Source organism: Balaenoptera acutorostrata, chromosome 6 (genome assembly GCF_949987535.1).
Source record: "Balaenoptera acutorostrata chromosome 6, mBalAcu1.1, whole genome shotgun sequence".
NCBI classification, from domain to species: Eukaryota; Metazoa; Chordata; class Mammalia; order Artiodactyla; family Balaenopteridae; genus Balaenoptera; species Balaenoptera acutorostrata.
In genome coordinates, this window is record NC_080069.1 from 31,688,620 (window position 1) to 31,704,373 (window position 15,754).

The following is a 15,754-nucleotide window of genomic DNA, read 5'->3' on the forward strand; positions in this document are numbered from 1 at the left end:
ATTGGACCTTCCTCAATCACTCACACCCATCCCTACCTTGGTTTCCCCATCCTCTGAGAGAGGAAATTACAAGAGGGATGGGAAGGAGGAAGCGAAGAGGACAGAGCAGCTGCTCCCACCAGCTCTGCCACAGTTGTTCATGCAGCCGCTGAGCCTGCAGGATGGAGGGATACCCAGGTATTGGGAGCTGGGCTCAGGCAAGTCCAGAGGAGGCTCTGAAAAGTGTCCAGGCCTTGAAGGGCAGGCAGGGCTTCCAAGATCCAAGATTGGGAAGAGGCAGGGATGGTGAGGGCAGTGAAGGCAACCAGGATGCAGACAGCAGTGCAGGCTGAGCCAGGCCAGAGGCCCCAGGCAGCAGGCTCAGGCCGCCCTCTGGGACACGCAGCGGGGCCACTCCAGACCTTGCAAGAACAAGGAGCAGAGACAAGGTGACTACAGGGACAGCAGGGAGGGGATCCAGGCCTGGGTGAGGTGGAGGGAAGGAAGGAGCTGATGACACCCGCCAACACACACGTACTGCGTAAGCACTTATTGTGTGCCAGGCACCAGTCCCAGCCTGTGACAGGCTTCAGCTCACCAAATTCCACCCTCGGCTTCCCTGGGATATAAGTATACTGCACAGACAAGATCCTGAGGTAGCACATAAGTCAGCAAGGGCATGCAGACTTTGTCTTCCTGCTCTCTCTGGGAGCCAAGTGAGGGTGGGGCTGAGACTGCACCAGGACCCCCACCACTTGCCTGGGGCATGCCCTCCAGCCCTCACATTCCCAGCCTACAAGGACCACTCACTCATGGTACCTGCCTGAGCCAAGCAGGCAGGAACTGTCTTGAAAAGGGCAGTACACCTGTCCTTTTCAAACTGCAGCTAAGGACACAGAGTGAGATGTTCCATGGCTACTGAGGACAGGAAGCATCACATGGCTGACCAAAATCTGTCACCACGGTGGGGAAGGGGGCACAGCATAACTTGGGACAGACAGGGCCCTTATTAAGCCAAGCTCAATCACTAGCAAAATGGTTAGGCAGAATGGGCCAGTGGGTACCCTTCCTCCCGCACACCATGGTGTCAGTAGGACACAGACACACATACATTCACCAAGTGAGAAAGGCTGCAGGGCCAGCACCACTGCCACTGGCCCCCCAGAGGACCCTCCCTCAGGTCTGGTCACAACCCAGTCACCTGGGACAGACCAGCCAGCTTCTCTCCCTCTAAGACAGTATTATCTACAAATGCTCAACAGGAATACAGGCTCCTCTGTTTGTAGCATAATTTGTTAGTAACTGAACCCACTTTAGTTAAAGAAATAAAGTTTTAAAAGAATGAAGATGGCTCATCGCTCTACAGGAGAAAACAAATAAAATTTAAAAAAGACCCAACAGATATGGTCTCCTTAAATCTTGATTTTTAAAATAAGAGTTAATATTTCCAAGTATAACAATAACAAGAATTACGAGAGGTTGACAAGAGCCTGTGCTGACATGGCTTTGAGTACACTGGTGTGAGCTTTCTGGCAACATCTACTGAGGCTCTGATGCACCTTCCTCTAGTTCTGCTGAGACTTCCAGCTGAACTGTTCTTATCCCACCTACAATGAGGGAAACTGAAGTTCAGGACAGTGGGACAATGTGTCCAAGGCCATGTGGCCAGTGTGTGTGAGAGCCAGGCGGTAACATCAAACTAAGCAAGCAGCCACCTGAAGAACACCTGTGGAGACCGATATACCTTCTTCCCAATTCCCCTGGGGACCCATCCTCCAGACACATGCCACAAAACTGAGTCAAGATTCTTACATTGGCCAAATGTCTGTGACAGTAAAACGCTGACAACTGAAAGGTCCCTAAGCAGGGAATGGTTAATTCCTGTGCAACTTTCCCTTCTGGTCTGCTCTTACAGCGGACGTGAATTCGAGCTTGTGAACACAGAAGGGGATTGCACATGCTGCCAGTGGGAGCTCACTATGAACTCTGAGGGGAGAGGCTAGGGAAGACCAGGCTCACCTCTGAGCTGCAGAGGGTGAGCCTAAGGTCTCCCACTCCATATTCTCAAGGCCCCCTCAGAATCCCTCCATCTTGGGCACATTCCCCTACCCCACACACTAAGATGAGGCCCTTGCCAGAGGGGTTACATGTCACCCCTCTTGTAGATCTAGTGCCAGATAAGGCTGGCTTGGAGTAGGCACCAACACCTGCTGACAGACACAAGACCTCGGGTCGAATGAGCTCCACCGCCACCCTCCCTGGGACCCCTATCTGTCTTCTACAGGGCACCTGCTCCACCAAGCACAGATTTAAGTACCTTCATGAATTAATTCCCTGCACTATCAGAAGGGGACCCAACTGGTCTCCCCAGTGAGACACGGAAGCTTGAAATAGCCCAGGCACCTTCCTGAGGCCACTGGGAGCGGGGTGCTGGGAGGTGGGCAGTCCAGGAAGCAGCGAGCATGGTGGATCCTGAGAACAAGGGCCAGGAGCCTACCTGGACAAGATAAGAATCAAGTAGGGAAGAGGCAGACTATCTCAGGCACTGACAGGCTAGATACTTAACAACTTGTCCAGGCTTTTTAAATATGCCTCAGACGAATCCTTTCTGGGTGGGATGTTGCAGAAAGAGAAGCTAAGGTCCCTGCTCATAGCCACATCACCAGCAAAGGGCAAGACCTGGATCCAAACCTGGGTGTTCTACCCAGGAAGCAACTTCTCCCTCCCCACCCCCACAACAAGGCTGGGGAGGCAAGGAGGACTGAGAGAAAATGGTGCTTAAATCACCCAAGAGAATTACTTCACGGCAGGACTGCGCAGCTCTCTCGCTGCAAGACTCTTTGGCAGCCTGGGGGTCTAACCTGCTCACCCCGAAGTAAAAATCACACAGGAGACACAAGGCTTATCCATGACAAAGACCCACAGACCTGTCCCCCAACTTCAGGGAAGGGCCTGGGAGGGCAACCAGGACGAGAAGTGGACAGAAGCACTGTATCACAGAGAAGTAACTAGTGCGGTGGTCAGCGAGCTGAGCATGGGGAGGGACTGTGGGGTACCCCCGCCAGCTGTGATGAACACATGCAAAGCAAGCCCCCGACTTCGCTGGTCTCCCGGCGCTGAAACCTCTGAAGGCAGCTGCGCCCAGAGAAAGGAGGTGATGTGCCTGGAGACGATGGAGACACACGCCCGGTCTTTCCCAGCCGGTCACCTGCATCCATCCCACGTCCCCATCCCCCGCACTCGGAAAGTCAAACACCGCAAAGGACGCCATCCCACCGTGCCCGATACCTGCCATCAGTAGCAGAAAGGCTGACCACACGGCTCCACCGCAGCCTTTGCCGCGGAGGCCAGAGTTTCTAGAACGCGCATCGCCCACCACACTTGGGGCCCGCCACCCGCCGCAGGGCCGCCTCCCGGCCGGCCAGGCACACTGACCCTGGGCGCCCCGGTGCTGGTCCGGCCTGCCTGGGGTCAGGGGTCGGCTGGGGGGTCGACCCGGCCCGGGGTCAGGGGTCTGTTTGGCCTGCGTCGGAGGCCGGTTGGGGGTCCGCTCGGGGGTAGTCTTGGCCAGGGTCAAGGGCTGGCTCTGGGGTCAGTGCTGAGGTCAGTCCGGGTCCGGGGTCGGGATTGGCCGGGGTCGCGGAGGGCGTGGCGCCGGCGGCCCTTGCTCCTTACCTCCTTGAGCTGTTCCATCTCGCCGCGGATGGCTTCGTAGTCCACTTCGAGCTCCTCGAACTGCAATTTGAGTTGGTGCTTCTCCTCGAGCACTGCCAGCCCGTACTCGGCCGCCTGGATTTTCTCACGCGTGGTCTCGGCCAGCTCGTGCGACAGCCGCTTCACCTCCGCGCGCAGCCACTCCGGCTGCGCCTCCATCACTAGCCGCGCGTACTCCTCCTCCTCGGACGGCGCGGACATGGTGACCACGGCCGGAGTCACGCCACTCGCTCCGAGGCTCAGGCCGGGTTCCCGACCGCCGCCGCCGCCGCCGCCGCTGCCGCCGCCGCCGCCCAACCCGACGGCGCCCCGGCCACCGCCGCCACGCAGCCGCCGTGAGCTCGCCGCCGCGCGGGGCACTGTGGGGGCCATAGTCCCGCCCGCGGCAACTACAAGGCCCGTCGTGCCCAGCGCCCGTCCTCCACCACCCATGATTGGCCCGCGTCCCGTGCCGGGAGGCCCCTTCCAATGCTGTAGCCTCCGCTGCTGCCGCGCGGAGCATTGTGGGGGTCGTAGTCCCACCAGCGCGCCGACTACAAGGCCCTTAGTTCCACACGCCCGCCCACCCCCGCCCGTGATTGGCCAGGGCATCCGCCGTCGCGGAGCCGGAAACTGGTGTTTTCCGGTGCCCGCCCCCGGGCCTGCGAGGCGTGGGTAGGTGGTGCGGTGGGTCACGGGGAGCACGCTGACTACGCTGTGCAGGGGCTGGGTGGAGCCGGCCACCGGTCTGAACCACCCCACGTGGAGCGCTCGGAGCGTCGGGGGGACGGCGGGCCGGGTGGCGGTGGGGACTATAACCCGACGGTTCAGACGGGCGAGTCCTGCGGAGCCCAGGACGTAATCAGTGGGAGAGATGGTCAAACCGCTAGCGGAAGAGACGCCTTCGCCCCAGCTAAATACGAAATGCCTCGTGCGTGTTTCCTAAGAATTAGGCATTTCCATGCGCCCTACGATGATCCAATTCAGGACCGCCGACACTGACGGAGCCTCGAATCCAGCATCGCTTCCCTGCCCTACCCTCGTAGCATGGTTCCGGTCCGGGACCCGGTCCTGGGTCACGCCTCAAATGGCAGTCAGGTGTCCTTACTGTCCTCAGTCTGGGAGACTTTCTCCCTCTTTGTCTTTATGACCTTGACCTTTCTGAGGCGTGCAGGCCAGAGTTGTACACACCGGTGCATCCCCACGGTTACATTAGGTTATGCACTTTGGCTGGAATATCAACGAGGTGGTGCTAAATTCTCACAGAATCCTGTCAGGAGACTCGCAAACCCATGGCCCGGATGCTGCTGGATACTCCTTTGTAATCATTGATACTATCCTGTGAGAAGACAATTCAGACTTTGCAAATATCCCGTCACTCAAGCTTTTAAAATTTTTATTGAGGTATACTTGATTTATAATACATCGAGTTTCAGGTGTACAATGTAGTGATTCACAATTTTTAAAGATTATACTCCATTTATAGTTATTATAAAATATTGACTATATTCCCTGTGCTGTACAATATATCCTTGTAGCTTTATTTTATACGTAGTGGTTTGTACTTCTTAATCCCTTACCCTTGTCCTGCCACTCCCTCCTTCTTTCTCCCCACTGGTAACCATTAGATTGTTCTCTACATCTGTGAGTCTTGTTTCTTTTTTGTTATGTTCACTAGTTTGTTTTATTCTTTAGTTTCCACATAAAAGTGGTAACATACAGTATTTGTCTTTCTCTGTCTCATTTCACTTTGCATGATATCCTCTAGGTCCATCCATGTTGTTGCAGATGGCAAATTTTCATTCATTTTTATGACTGAATAGTATTCCATTTGTGTGTGTGTGTGTGTGTGTGTGTGTGTGTGTGTGTATACACCACATTGTCATTATCCATTCATTTGTTGATGGACATTTAGGTTGTTTCCATATCTTGGCCATTGTAAATAATGCTGCTATGAACATTGGGGCACATTGTATCTTTTCGAATTAGTGTTTTCATTTTCTTCGGATATATACCCAGAAGTGGAATTAATGGATCATGTAGTAGTTCTACTTTTAGTTTTCTGAGGAACGTCCATACTGTTTTCCACAGTGGATGCACCAATTTACATTCCCACCAACAGTGTACAAGGGTTCCCTTTTCTCTACATCCTCACCAACATTTGTTGTTTGTGGTCTTTTGATGCTAGCCATTCTGACAGGTGTGAGGTGATATCTCACTGTTGTTTTGATTTGTATTTCTCTGATAATTAGCAATGTTGAGCATCTTTTCATGTGCCTGTTAGCCATCCATATGTCTTCCTTGGAAAAATGTCTATTCAAGTTTCCAGCCCATTTTTTAATCGGGTTGTTTGTTTTTTTGATAATTGAGTTATATGAGCTTCTCAGACTTTTTTTTTTTTTTTTTTAATCAGGAGAAGAAAGGATTTATTACTTGCAGCAAGTAAGGAGAACACCGGGGATCTTTCCTAAAGCGGCATCTCCCAGAACAGTAAAATTGGGGAAGTTTTAAGCTGAGGGTACATGCATATTCTTGAAGGGGCTTGGACAGTTGACAGAATCCAAACTTTAGTTGATTGAAGTCACCAGGGTCAGAAAAGGTCAACATCATCATCCCTTAGGTTCTGGTTGATCTGGTGGTTGAGTGCTTCAGACTAACCTTTACCACTGAAAGATAACTGCCAATCTTCACAACTGATATATTATCTTTGCTATTGTTGCTTCTCTTGCCTGATAGCAGGTAATGTTTCTGCATTCTTTTGTTCCCTTAAGATCATTAATTACTGAGACCTGTTCAAGGGCAAGCATTGTAGCCAGGATTAGATCACAAAACGGCTTAGGCTGAGCTCCTTAAACTTTTAACTCACTAGTTTTCATTGATATTTCTTGCCTAAAGGAATTATTACCAGACTATTCTTTTCTATATATTTATTTATTATTATTTTTTTAAAACATCTTTATTGGAGTATAATTGCTTTACAATGGTGTGTTAGTTTCTGCTGTATAACAAAGTGAATCAGCTATACATATACATATCTCCTCCCTCTTGCATCTCCCTCCCAGCCTTCTAGGTGGACACAAAGCACCAAGCTGATCTCCCTGTGCTATGCAGCTGCTTCCCACTAGCTATCTATTTTATATTTGGTAATGTATATATCAGACTATTCTTTTCTATTTCCATCATTCCTTTTGCACTTACTAACTTTGTACTCTAGGGAAGATATTACATTCATTAGTGGTATGGATCTGTAGATTCTTATTTTACCTAATGAGTTATAATCCATTTCTCTCCATATTCACTTAGATGCTCAAATGTGGCAGATTGGGCCAGTGGGAGCTCCACCAGCTGGCTTTGTATCCTTTCAACATGTCACGATTTTTGAGAATTTTCTTACATTCTAGCAAAGTTGTTCCAGGATCATCTTGTACTCTGGGCCCAGACCTGGAATCAGCCATTTCTCCAAGGAGCCCTGATTCCTTTTAGTGGTTTAATGTTTTATTTGTATGAGGAGAATATGTCATAATTTTACTTGCAAAATTAAAAAATAATTTTTAGGGCATTCAATCACAGTAGGAGTAAGATGCCCAATCAGCCTGTCTGTCCTTGTCTTAGCACTGAGAGTCCCAAGTCCTAGGAAACCCTCAGGCCTAGGCTCACCATTCAGTCTAAGTGGGAGAGATGCTAGGGAAAAGAAGGGAGAAGGAACATAAGAGGAAGATGCTCTGAGAATTGGTGGCCCCTTCTGACCCAAGCTGGCCAAACTCCAAACCCCCACCCAACTCCATGCCTTCATATGAGGCTGGCCTGAGGAGGGAGAAGAGAAAAGGCTGTGGGAATCTGGTGCAGGCAGGCATTGACCACGGAGCTTAGAACTTGGAGACAGGGTGGTGGTGGAAGGGGACAGGCAAGGACTCTTATAGGTGCTGGGGACAGAGGACCTGTCACTGGAGGAGCCATGATGCGTGACAGTGTTGGAATAGTCATCAGGAAGAGACTCCCTGAGGATGTGACACCTTAATGGAGACCCAGAAGATGCACAGGAAGTGGCCAGTCAGGCTGCTGGAATAGGGGATTGGCAAAGATAAGAGAAGCAGGGCTGCTGCTTTTTGGGCTCCAACTGGGCCTCCAACGTTGCCAGGTACTTGACTTCCATCATCTCATCGAGTCCTTCCAATACCCCGGGATGTGGGGCTTATGCTACATGTTTTACAAATGAGAAAACAGGCTCAGGGCAAAATCCTTAGTTATCACCTTTGGCTTCTTACACCCTCCATCTGATTTGTCAATCTGTGAGCAAACGACAGATCCAGACCTAGCCTTGGCCTCCTGCCTTCCTGACTGCCCCCTCTTTGGCTCGAACCCAATTGCCTCCCAACTGGACTATTGTAGTCATCTTCTCACTGGCCTTCCCCCAGCCCCCTCACCCTATCTTTTCTCTAACAGCAGCAGTAGGATCCTTAGACCCAAGGCAAGTCACACCCCCTCAGCTCAAAACTCTTTCCTTTAGTACATTCAGGCTGCTGTAACAATACCACGGTTGGGAGGCTTATAAGCAAAAGATATTTATTTCTTAAGGTGCTGGAAGTCCAAGACCATGGTGTCAGCAGATTCAGTGTCTAGTGAGAACCGGCTTCCTCTTCTTTCACTGTGTCCTCACATGGCAGGAGGGGTGAGGCAGCTCTCTGGGGTCTCTTTATAAGGCCACTTATCAGGGGGGCTCCACCCTCATGATCGAATCACCCACAAAGACCCCACCATCCTAACACCATCACCTTGGGGGTTAGGATTTAATGTGTGAATTTGGTGGGGCACAAAACTTCAGATCATAGCCCCCTCCCAGAGGCAAAGCCTAATTACGGCAGTCACCCCCCAAGACCCTTCACATTCTGGGAAGTGGCCCTTCTGCCCTCCTGACTTGTTCCCCTTCCTGGCTTTATCTTCCTCCGTGGCATCCTGCATGTTGTGCTTATTCACGTTTGCACCTTTGTCTCCTCCTGGAATGTCAGCTCCAGGAGGCAGGGACCTTGACCAGGCCTCAGCAGTCTCCTGACCCACACACCAGGGCCTCCAGCCAGGGTCCTGCAGGGGCTCAGGACTCAGTGGAGACCAGGCTGTCCTTATTATCCCCCCTCCCTGGACCCTATACCCTTCGCCAGGATGTAAGACATGGGAGAATGAAGGCCTTTGTCAGACTGGGATGCTGGGTGCCCATGGTGCACCCCCCCGCCAAGAATGACTGGGTGACCCTTAGGCTGGGGGCAAACGTAAGTGATATCCTCTCAGAAACCCGCTCTACCTTCATAAGCAAAGGCTCCAGGTCCCCCACTCCTCCCATCCAGGGCAAAGGGGCAGGATGCTCATGCGCACAAGTGTCCGGGCTGGGACCTGGCCTAGATGTGGCCCCTTTGGTAGCCTTTTTTGCTACCAAAGCTACTTGCTCAAAGGCTATTTGCTATTAGGTTCCCTTTTTTGCTATTTGCTCAGGAGCTCTGCATGCTCACAAAAGCCCCTCCTCCTCCTGGAATCCTGTCTCCTCTCTGCCTGTGGCTATCTGATTGTAGACCAAGGAGCAAAGCCATCCCCTGTTAGGTGACTCCCTGCCTAGGCATACTTAGCTCAGCTGACAGCAGAGTAAATGGCATGGCATCCCCCACGTATTCATATTGTGTAACGTAGGATGAGTCTTTGACCCAAATGTCATTCATTTGATAAACTGTGCCAGGCCTTAGGGGTTCAGACATATATTGTATATCCAGTTTTTCCAGTGCCATTTGTTGAAAAGACTGTCCTTTCTCTGTTAAATGGTCTTGGCACCCATGTCAAAAATCAATCAACCTTATATGCAAGGGGTTGTTTCTGGAATTTCTTTTCTTTTTTCTTTTTTTTTTTTTTTACACTCTTCTTTTTATTTATTTTTTATTTTTTTTAAAATTTATTTATTTATTTTTGGCTGTGTTGGGTCTTCGTTTCTGTGCAAGGGCTTTCTCCAGCTGTGGCGAGCGGGGGCCACTCTTCATCGCGGTGCGCAGACCTTTCACTGTCGCGGCCTCTCTTGTTGCGGAGCACAGGCTTCAGACGCGCAGGCTCAGTAGTTGTGGCTCATGGGCTTAGTTGCTCCGCGGCATGTGGGATCTTCCCAGACCGGGGCTCGAACCCGTGTCCCCTGCATTGGCAGGCAGATTCTTAACCACTGCGCCACCAGGGAAGCCCTTCTTTTTATTTTTTAATTTTAATTGAATTTTATTTTTTTGATGTGGACCTTTTTTTTTTTTTTTTGGCTGCATTGAGTCCTCATTGCTGCACACGGGCTTTCTGTAGTTGTGGCGAGCGGGGGCTACTCTTCATCGTGGTGCACGGGCTCTAGGTGCGTGGGTTTCAGTAGTTGCAGCACACAGGCCCTAGAGTGTGTGGGCTTCTGTTGTTGCAGTGTGTGGGCTCAGTACTTGTGACACATGGGCTCTAGTGCGCAGGCTCAGTAGTTTAGTTGCTCCGCGGCATGTGGGATCTTCCCAGACCAGGGATCAAACCCATGTCCCCTCATTGACAGGCAGATTCTTAACCACTGTGCCACCAAGGAAGTCCCTGGAATTTCTTTTCCACTGGTCTGTATGTCTATCTTTATGCCAGTACCACACTGTTTTGGTTACAGTAGCTTTGAAGTAAGTTTTGAAATAGGGAAGTGTGAATCCTCCAACTTTGTTCTTTTTCAAAATGCTTTGGCTATTTGGAGTCCCTTGAGATTCCATATGAGTTTTAGGATTTTTAAAAAAATTTCTGCAAAAAAGTCATTGGGATTTTGATAGGGATTGCATTGAATCTGTAGAATGCTTTGAGTAGCATTGACATCTTAACAATATTGTATTCCAGTCCATGGACACAGAATGTCTTTCCATATTTACATCTTCTTTAATTTCTTTTAGCAGTGTTTTATAATTTTCGGTCTGCAAGTTTTTACCCCCTGTGGTTAAGTTAATTTCTAAGTATTTTTTTCAGATTGTTCATTGTTAGTGTATGCAACTGATTTTTGTGTGTTGATTTCATATCCTATAACTTTTCTGAATTTGCTTATTAGCACTAATAGGTTTTGGGGTGTGTTTATTTGGTGTGGAATCTTTAGCATTTTCTATGTATAAGATATGGACAAAGATAATTTTACTTGTTCCTTTCCAATTTGGATGCCTTTTATTTCTTTTTCTTGCCTAATTGCTCTGGCCAGAACTTCCAGTACTATGTTGAAAAGAAGTAGCAAAAGCAGGCATCCTTGTCTTATTCCTGATCTTAGGGGGAAAGCTTTAGGTCTTTCATCATTGAGTATGATGTCCACTGTAGATTTTTCATATATAGCCTTTATCATGTTGGGGAAGTTCCCTTCTATCCTAGTTTGTTGAGTGTTTTTATCATGAAAGGGTGTTGGACTTTGTCCAAAGGTTTTCTGCATCAATTGAAATGATCATGTGTGTTTTTTTTTCCTGTTCATTCTGTTAATGTGATATATTGGTTGGTTTTCATATGTTGAATCATCCTTGCATTCTGGGAATAAATTCCATTTGGTCATGGTGTAATCCTTTTAATATGCAGCAGAATTTGGTTGGCTAGTATTTCGTTGAAGATTTTTGCATCAATGTTCATAAGAGCTAAATGGTCTGTAAGGTATTTTTAAAGGTATATTAACTCACCCAGCTCCCCTGGTTAAGATAATGGGGCTACATGGAACTGAACATGATACAATGTTAAGAGGGGGAAGAAACAGAAGAGAGAGTTCCTGTGCTTGGAACTTTGGAGCTGGGCCTTGCACACTTCCTGCAGAACTGGAAGAGAAGTGGAATCACTGTGGTTTAAATAGTAATGGGAGTATGGGGAATTATTTTTCTTTAAACATTTTTTGATAAAGGAAAGTGTGATTATGTAGGAAAATGACTGTTTGGATGTAAATACACCTGCAAGTATGTACAAGTGGAGAACATGATGTTTAGCATTTGTTTTGAAATACTCCAGAAAAAAGGGGAGATGAGGATAATGAAATTGCAGAAGTTGTTGATGGTAGTTGAAGCTGGGTGGGTGCTACATTATGCTCTTGATTTTTGGGTCTATTGTGAAATTTTTAAGATAAAAAATTTCAAGTGTTTTTTTTTTTAATTTTTTTATTTATTTATTTTTTATTTGTTTATTTATTTTATTTATGGCTGTGTTGGGTCTTCGTTTCTGTGCGAGGGCTTTCTCTAGTTGTGGCAAGCGGGGGCCACTCTTCATTGCGGTGCGCAGGCCTCTCACTGTCGCGGCCTCTCCTGTTGCGGAGCACAGGCTCCAGACGCGCAGGCTCAGTAGCTGTGGCTCACGGGTTTAGTTGCTCCGCGGCATGTGGGATCTTCCCAGACCAGGGCTCGAACCCGTGTCCCCTGCATTAGCAGGCGGATTCTCAACCACTGCGCCACCAGGGAAGCCCTCAAGTGTTTTAATGTTGTAATGATATTATCTTCATAAAGCATGAGAAGACAAAAAAAAAAAGTCATTTACCTGTCTCTGAATGGCTATCATCTGAGTGCCACTTGACTTCTAGGTGACTGTCCCTGCTAGTGGACATGAATTCTGACCTCCTGCTTCGACCTACTTCTTGTTTTTTTTTTTTTTTTTAAATTTTATTTATTTATTTATTTATTTATTTATTTTTGGCTGTGCTGGGTCTTCGGTTCGTGCGAGGGCTTTCTCTAGTTGCGGCAAGTGGGGGCCACTCTTCATCGCGGTGCGGGGACCGCTCTTCATCGCTCTTCATCGCGGTGCGCGGGCCTTTCACTATCGCGGCCCCTCCCGTTGCGGGGCACAGGCTCCAGACGCGCAGGCTCAGCAGCTGTGGCTCACGGGCCCAGCTGCTCCGTGGCATGTGGGATCTTCCCAGACCAGGGCTCGAACCCGTGTCTCCTGCATTAGCAGGCAGATTCTCAACCACTGCGCCACCAGGGAAGCCCCTACTTCTTGTTTTAAATGAATGCATTGGTTGCTCTCATGTGCCTGCTTTATCTTATTTAATCCTTACAAAAGCCTAATGGCCTAGCTATTATCCCCATTTTTCAGATGAGGAAATTGAGGAACAGAGAATGATATGGCCATGGGTTTGAGCCCCTGAGCTCTGGGAGATGGGGAGGGGAATCTACACTCTCACTCATCATCATCACCCCACTGCCACCTAAACTGTTCTTCATGTCTTACTCCACCTCTGGGTCCTCCTGGATCCCCAGCCAACATGGCATTTCCAGATGAATTTCCAAGGCTGTGTTAAACCTAGCTCCCCCATGTGGCCTCCCCATCTTTCCAGGCTCTCATCCAACTACCGCTGTGACAAATCTGTGTTATTTCTGGGCCCCTAGGATCAGAACCCTTTCCTGTGTTGGGAGAATTCCCCCATCATGTGAGTTTTGATGGGAGACAAGCCAACCTCCCAGTATTGAAGCTCAAAGAAGGGGCTGATCCTCACCTCCCAGGCTCCATGCATCTGGGATCTGGGCATCTGAGCTGAAATGTTTGAGATTTCACCAACAAACAACTCTTCTCACAACCCCTTTCCCATATGCACACTTTAAATAATGCCCACACCTACATAAAATACATATCAACCCTGCCCAATGAAGATAATCCAAGTCTCATACGATTGCCACATCCCAGTCCAGGAACTATGGGTGATTTGTGATTTTCTCAGTCAGGCCTGGGTAATAGCCCCTCAAGGGACAGTAACCATTGCCCAAAAGAAGAGTTTAATCATCCCAAAGTCTCCAAAGTATAATTGTATAGATGAAGTTGTAGTTCAGGAGATAGAAATCACTCTAGATGTTTCAAACAGATAAGGATTTAATACAGGGAATCAGTTGCTTGCAAAATCATGGAAAGGACTTTAAGATTTGAAGTCAGTGGGGCTATGACTAGACCTCAAAGTCATGCCATAGCGGCTGTAATCCAGAGATCAAGAAGCCGCACAAAACCATTGCCAAGGTCACAGCTGCCACACCCATGAAACTGGGTGAAAGTGAGTGGGACATGGATTTGGGCCATTGCAAAAGTTCACATCTGCCAGAACCTACACATCAGTGCCATCTCTACCAAGAGAATGGCACCCTCCTCCCTTCTGCCTTCCATATCTCATGCAATCACATCTCATTGGCAGAACCCAAGTCAATCAATCCAGACTCCTAAGAGCAAAAGCCTCTGGGAAATGTAGTTTTTAACCTTCCCACCCTTCACAAGGAGTAGAAGAATAAATGTAGAAATGGATGGTGAGTAAAGATAAACAATGTCTAGCACTGCAAGAGAATTCTTGCAACAAAAATACTCTGGATTTTTTTTTCAGGGTATTAAGGCAAACAGTGCCACCTAGCATCTTTATTCAAATGGCAATCAGCACTTGGACAGAAATCGCAGTTCAACAGCAAAAACTTTCTCTTGCAAGTGCTAAGCCACAGCCCATCCCTACGGCCATCTGCCACAGCCATTATCACCATCTGCTCTCCAGCTTCACAGCCCCTGCCCTGCCTGCCCTGGCTGAGCCAGAACTCCTGGCCCATCACAGGAGGGGGCAGGAGGGCCACAGGAGCTCAGCCTTTGCCCCCCAAAGGTGGACCACGGCCTCCTGGCTAAGCAGGCACAGCATCCTCCCTGGTGCCCTCTGAAGTCTCAGCCTCTGGCAGCATCAGATCTGAGCCAAGCTGAACCTCCTGAGGAGGGTGGGGATGGGGGCATCTGGGGGAGTCAGGGAAGGAGGGCCAGGGCTGGGGGAAGGTGCCTTCTAGCTACTGGGCCCCACCTAGTGCAGAGGCCCAGGGGCCTGACTCTCCTGATCTTGCCCCAGCATCCCCTCCCCAGTGGGTCAGTATATCTTCTGCCGACTGTGTAGAATGGCTTCTTTGATGAAGGAGAAGACAACCAGGATCACCAAGCATTTGCCCCGCTTGCCTTTGGTGAAGTAATTGGAGACCACGTCATCTCCTGGCTGCATGGTGGAGGTTAGGACGTTCTCCCCAGCCGACAGTGACACAAAGAATGCAAATGGGATTATCCACAGGCAGAAAGTGAAATAAGCCAGGACCTCTGAGAAAGGATAATATTCCTCTGCAAAAACTTGAAACTCTAGGTCATGATTCACCACCACTAGCCCACACAACAGGATGAAGTTAAGCGAGGTCAGCATGACTAAGGGGAAGGTCTGGAGGAGGCCAAAGTAGACAAGGTTGGTGCAGAGACCCATGCCAATCATGCAGGTGGGGAAGCACTCAAAAATGTAGAGGCCAATTGATACAGCTGTGGAGAATCAGGTCATGTATTTTATGATCCTACTAGTGGCCACTGTGTATTCTTCTATCAATTCTGCCAGGTAATAGAGTCCAGCTACGATGGCCAGCAGGATGAAGACCACCTGGATGAAGAGCAACAGCCAGCTCAGCAGACACACGAGCCACATGACGCCCACGCCCTGCCTGCCCCCTGACCGCTGGGATAGGCCTGCACGCTTGCTATTTGGATTTTTGACATGATCATGTTAGCAAGTCCACACATCCTCTTCCCAAAAATCATTTATCAAAGCTGGAGAAAGCGATCAAAACTGTCAAACTATTTCAGTGCTTGGAAATTCACCAAGTGCACACATCAAACTGGGAAAATTTTATTCATGAAAACTACTGAAATTCAGTTACAAACAGCAAAAGCATATGATGTTCTTTCTTGGGGAAACTGCTGTCACCTCCCATCACCATAATTCAATAAATGTGGAGGCAGGGGCTTCCCTGGTGGTGCAATGGTTAAGAATCCGCCTGCCAATGCAGGGGACACGGGTTTGAGCCCTGGTCCGGGAAAATCCCACATGCCGCGGAGCAACTAAGCCCATGGGCCACAACTACTGAGCCTGCGCTCTAGAGCCCACAAGCCACAACTACTGAAGCCCACGTGCCTAGAGCCCGTGCTCCGCAACAAGAGAAGCCACTGCAATGAGAAGACCGTGCACTGCAACAAAGAGTAGCCCCCGCTTGCCGCAACTAGAGAAACCCCACGCACAACAACGAAGACCCAATGTAGCCAAAAATAAATAAAATAAATAAATTTA

At 49.1% G+C, this 15,754-nt stretch overlaps 1 protein-coding gene and 1 pseudogene across 2 annotated transcripts in view; both read right to left on the reverse strand.

Annotated features, from left to right (window-relative positions):
- The window catches only part of BICD2 (BICD cargo adaptor 2), a 54,937-nt gene extending 50,933 nt beyond the window's left edge, over window positions 1-4,004 (reverse strand). For both annotated transcript variants that reach the window (XM_057548843.1, XM_057548842.1), the window contains exon 1: window positions 3,655-4,004. In XM_057548843.1, the coding sequence (XP_057404826.1) occupies window positions 3,655-3,894 (240 nt within the window). In that variant the 5' untranslated portion in view covers window positions 3,895-4,004. The remainder of the gene's footprint in view (window positions 1-3,654) is intronic.
- A 10,520-nt stretch (window positions 4,005-14,524) lies between these two features.
- Window positions 14,525-15,115, reverse strand: LOC103003601 (protein TEX261-like; annotated as a pseudogene).
- Window positions 15,116-15,754: the final 639 nt, after the last annotated feature.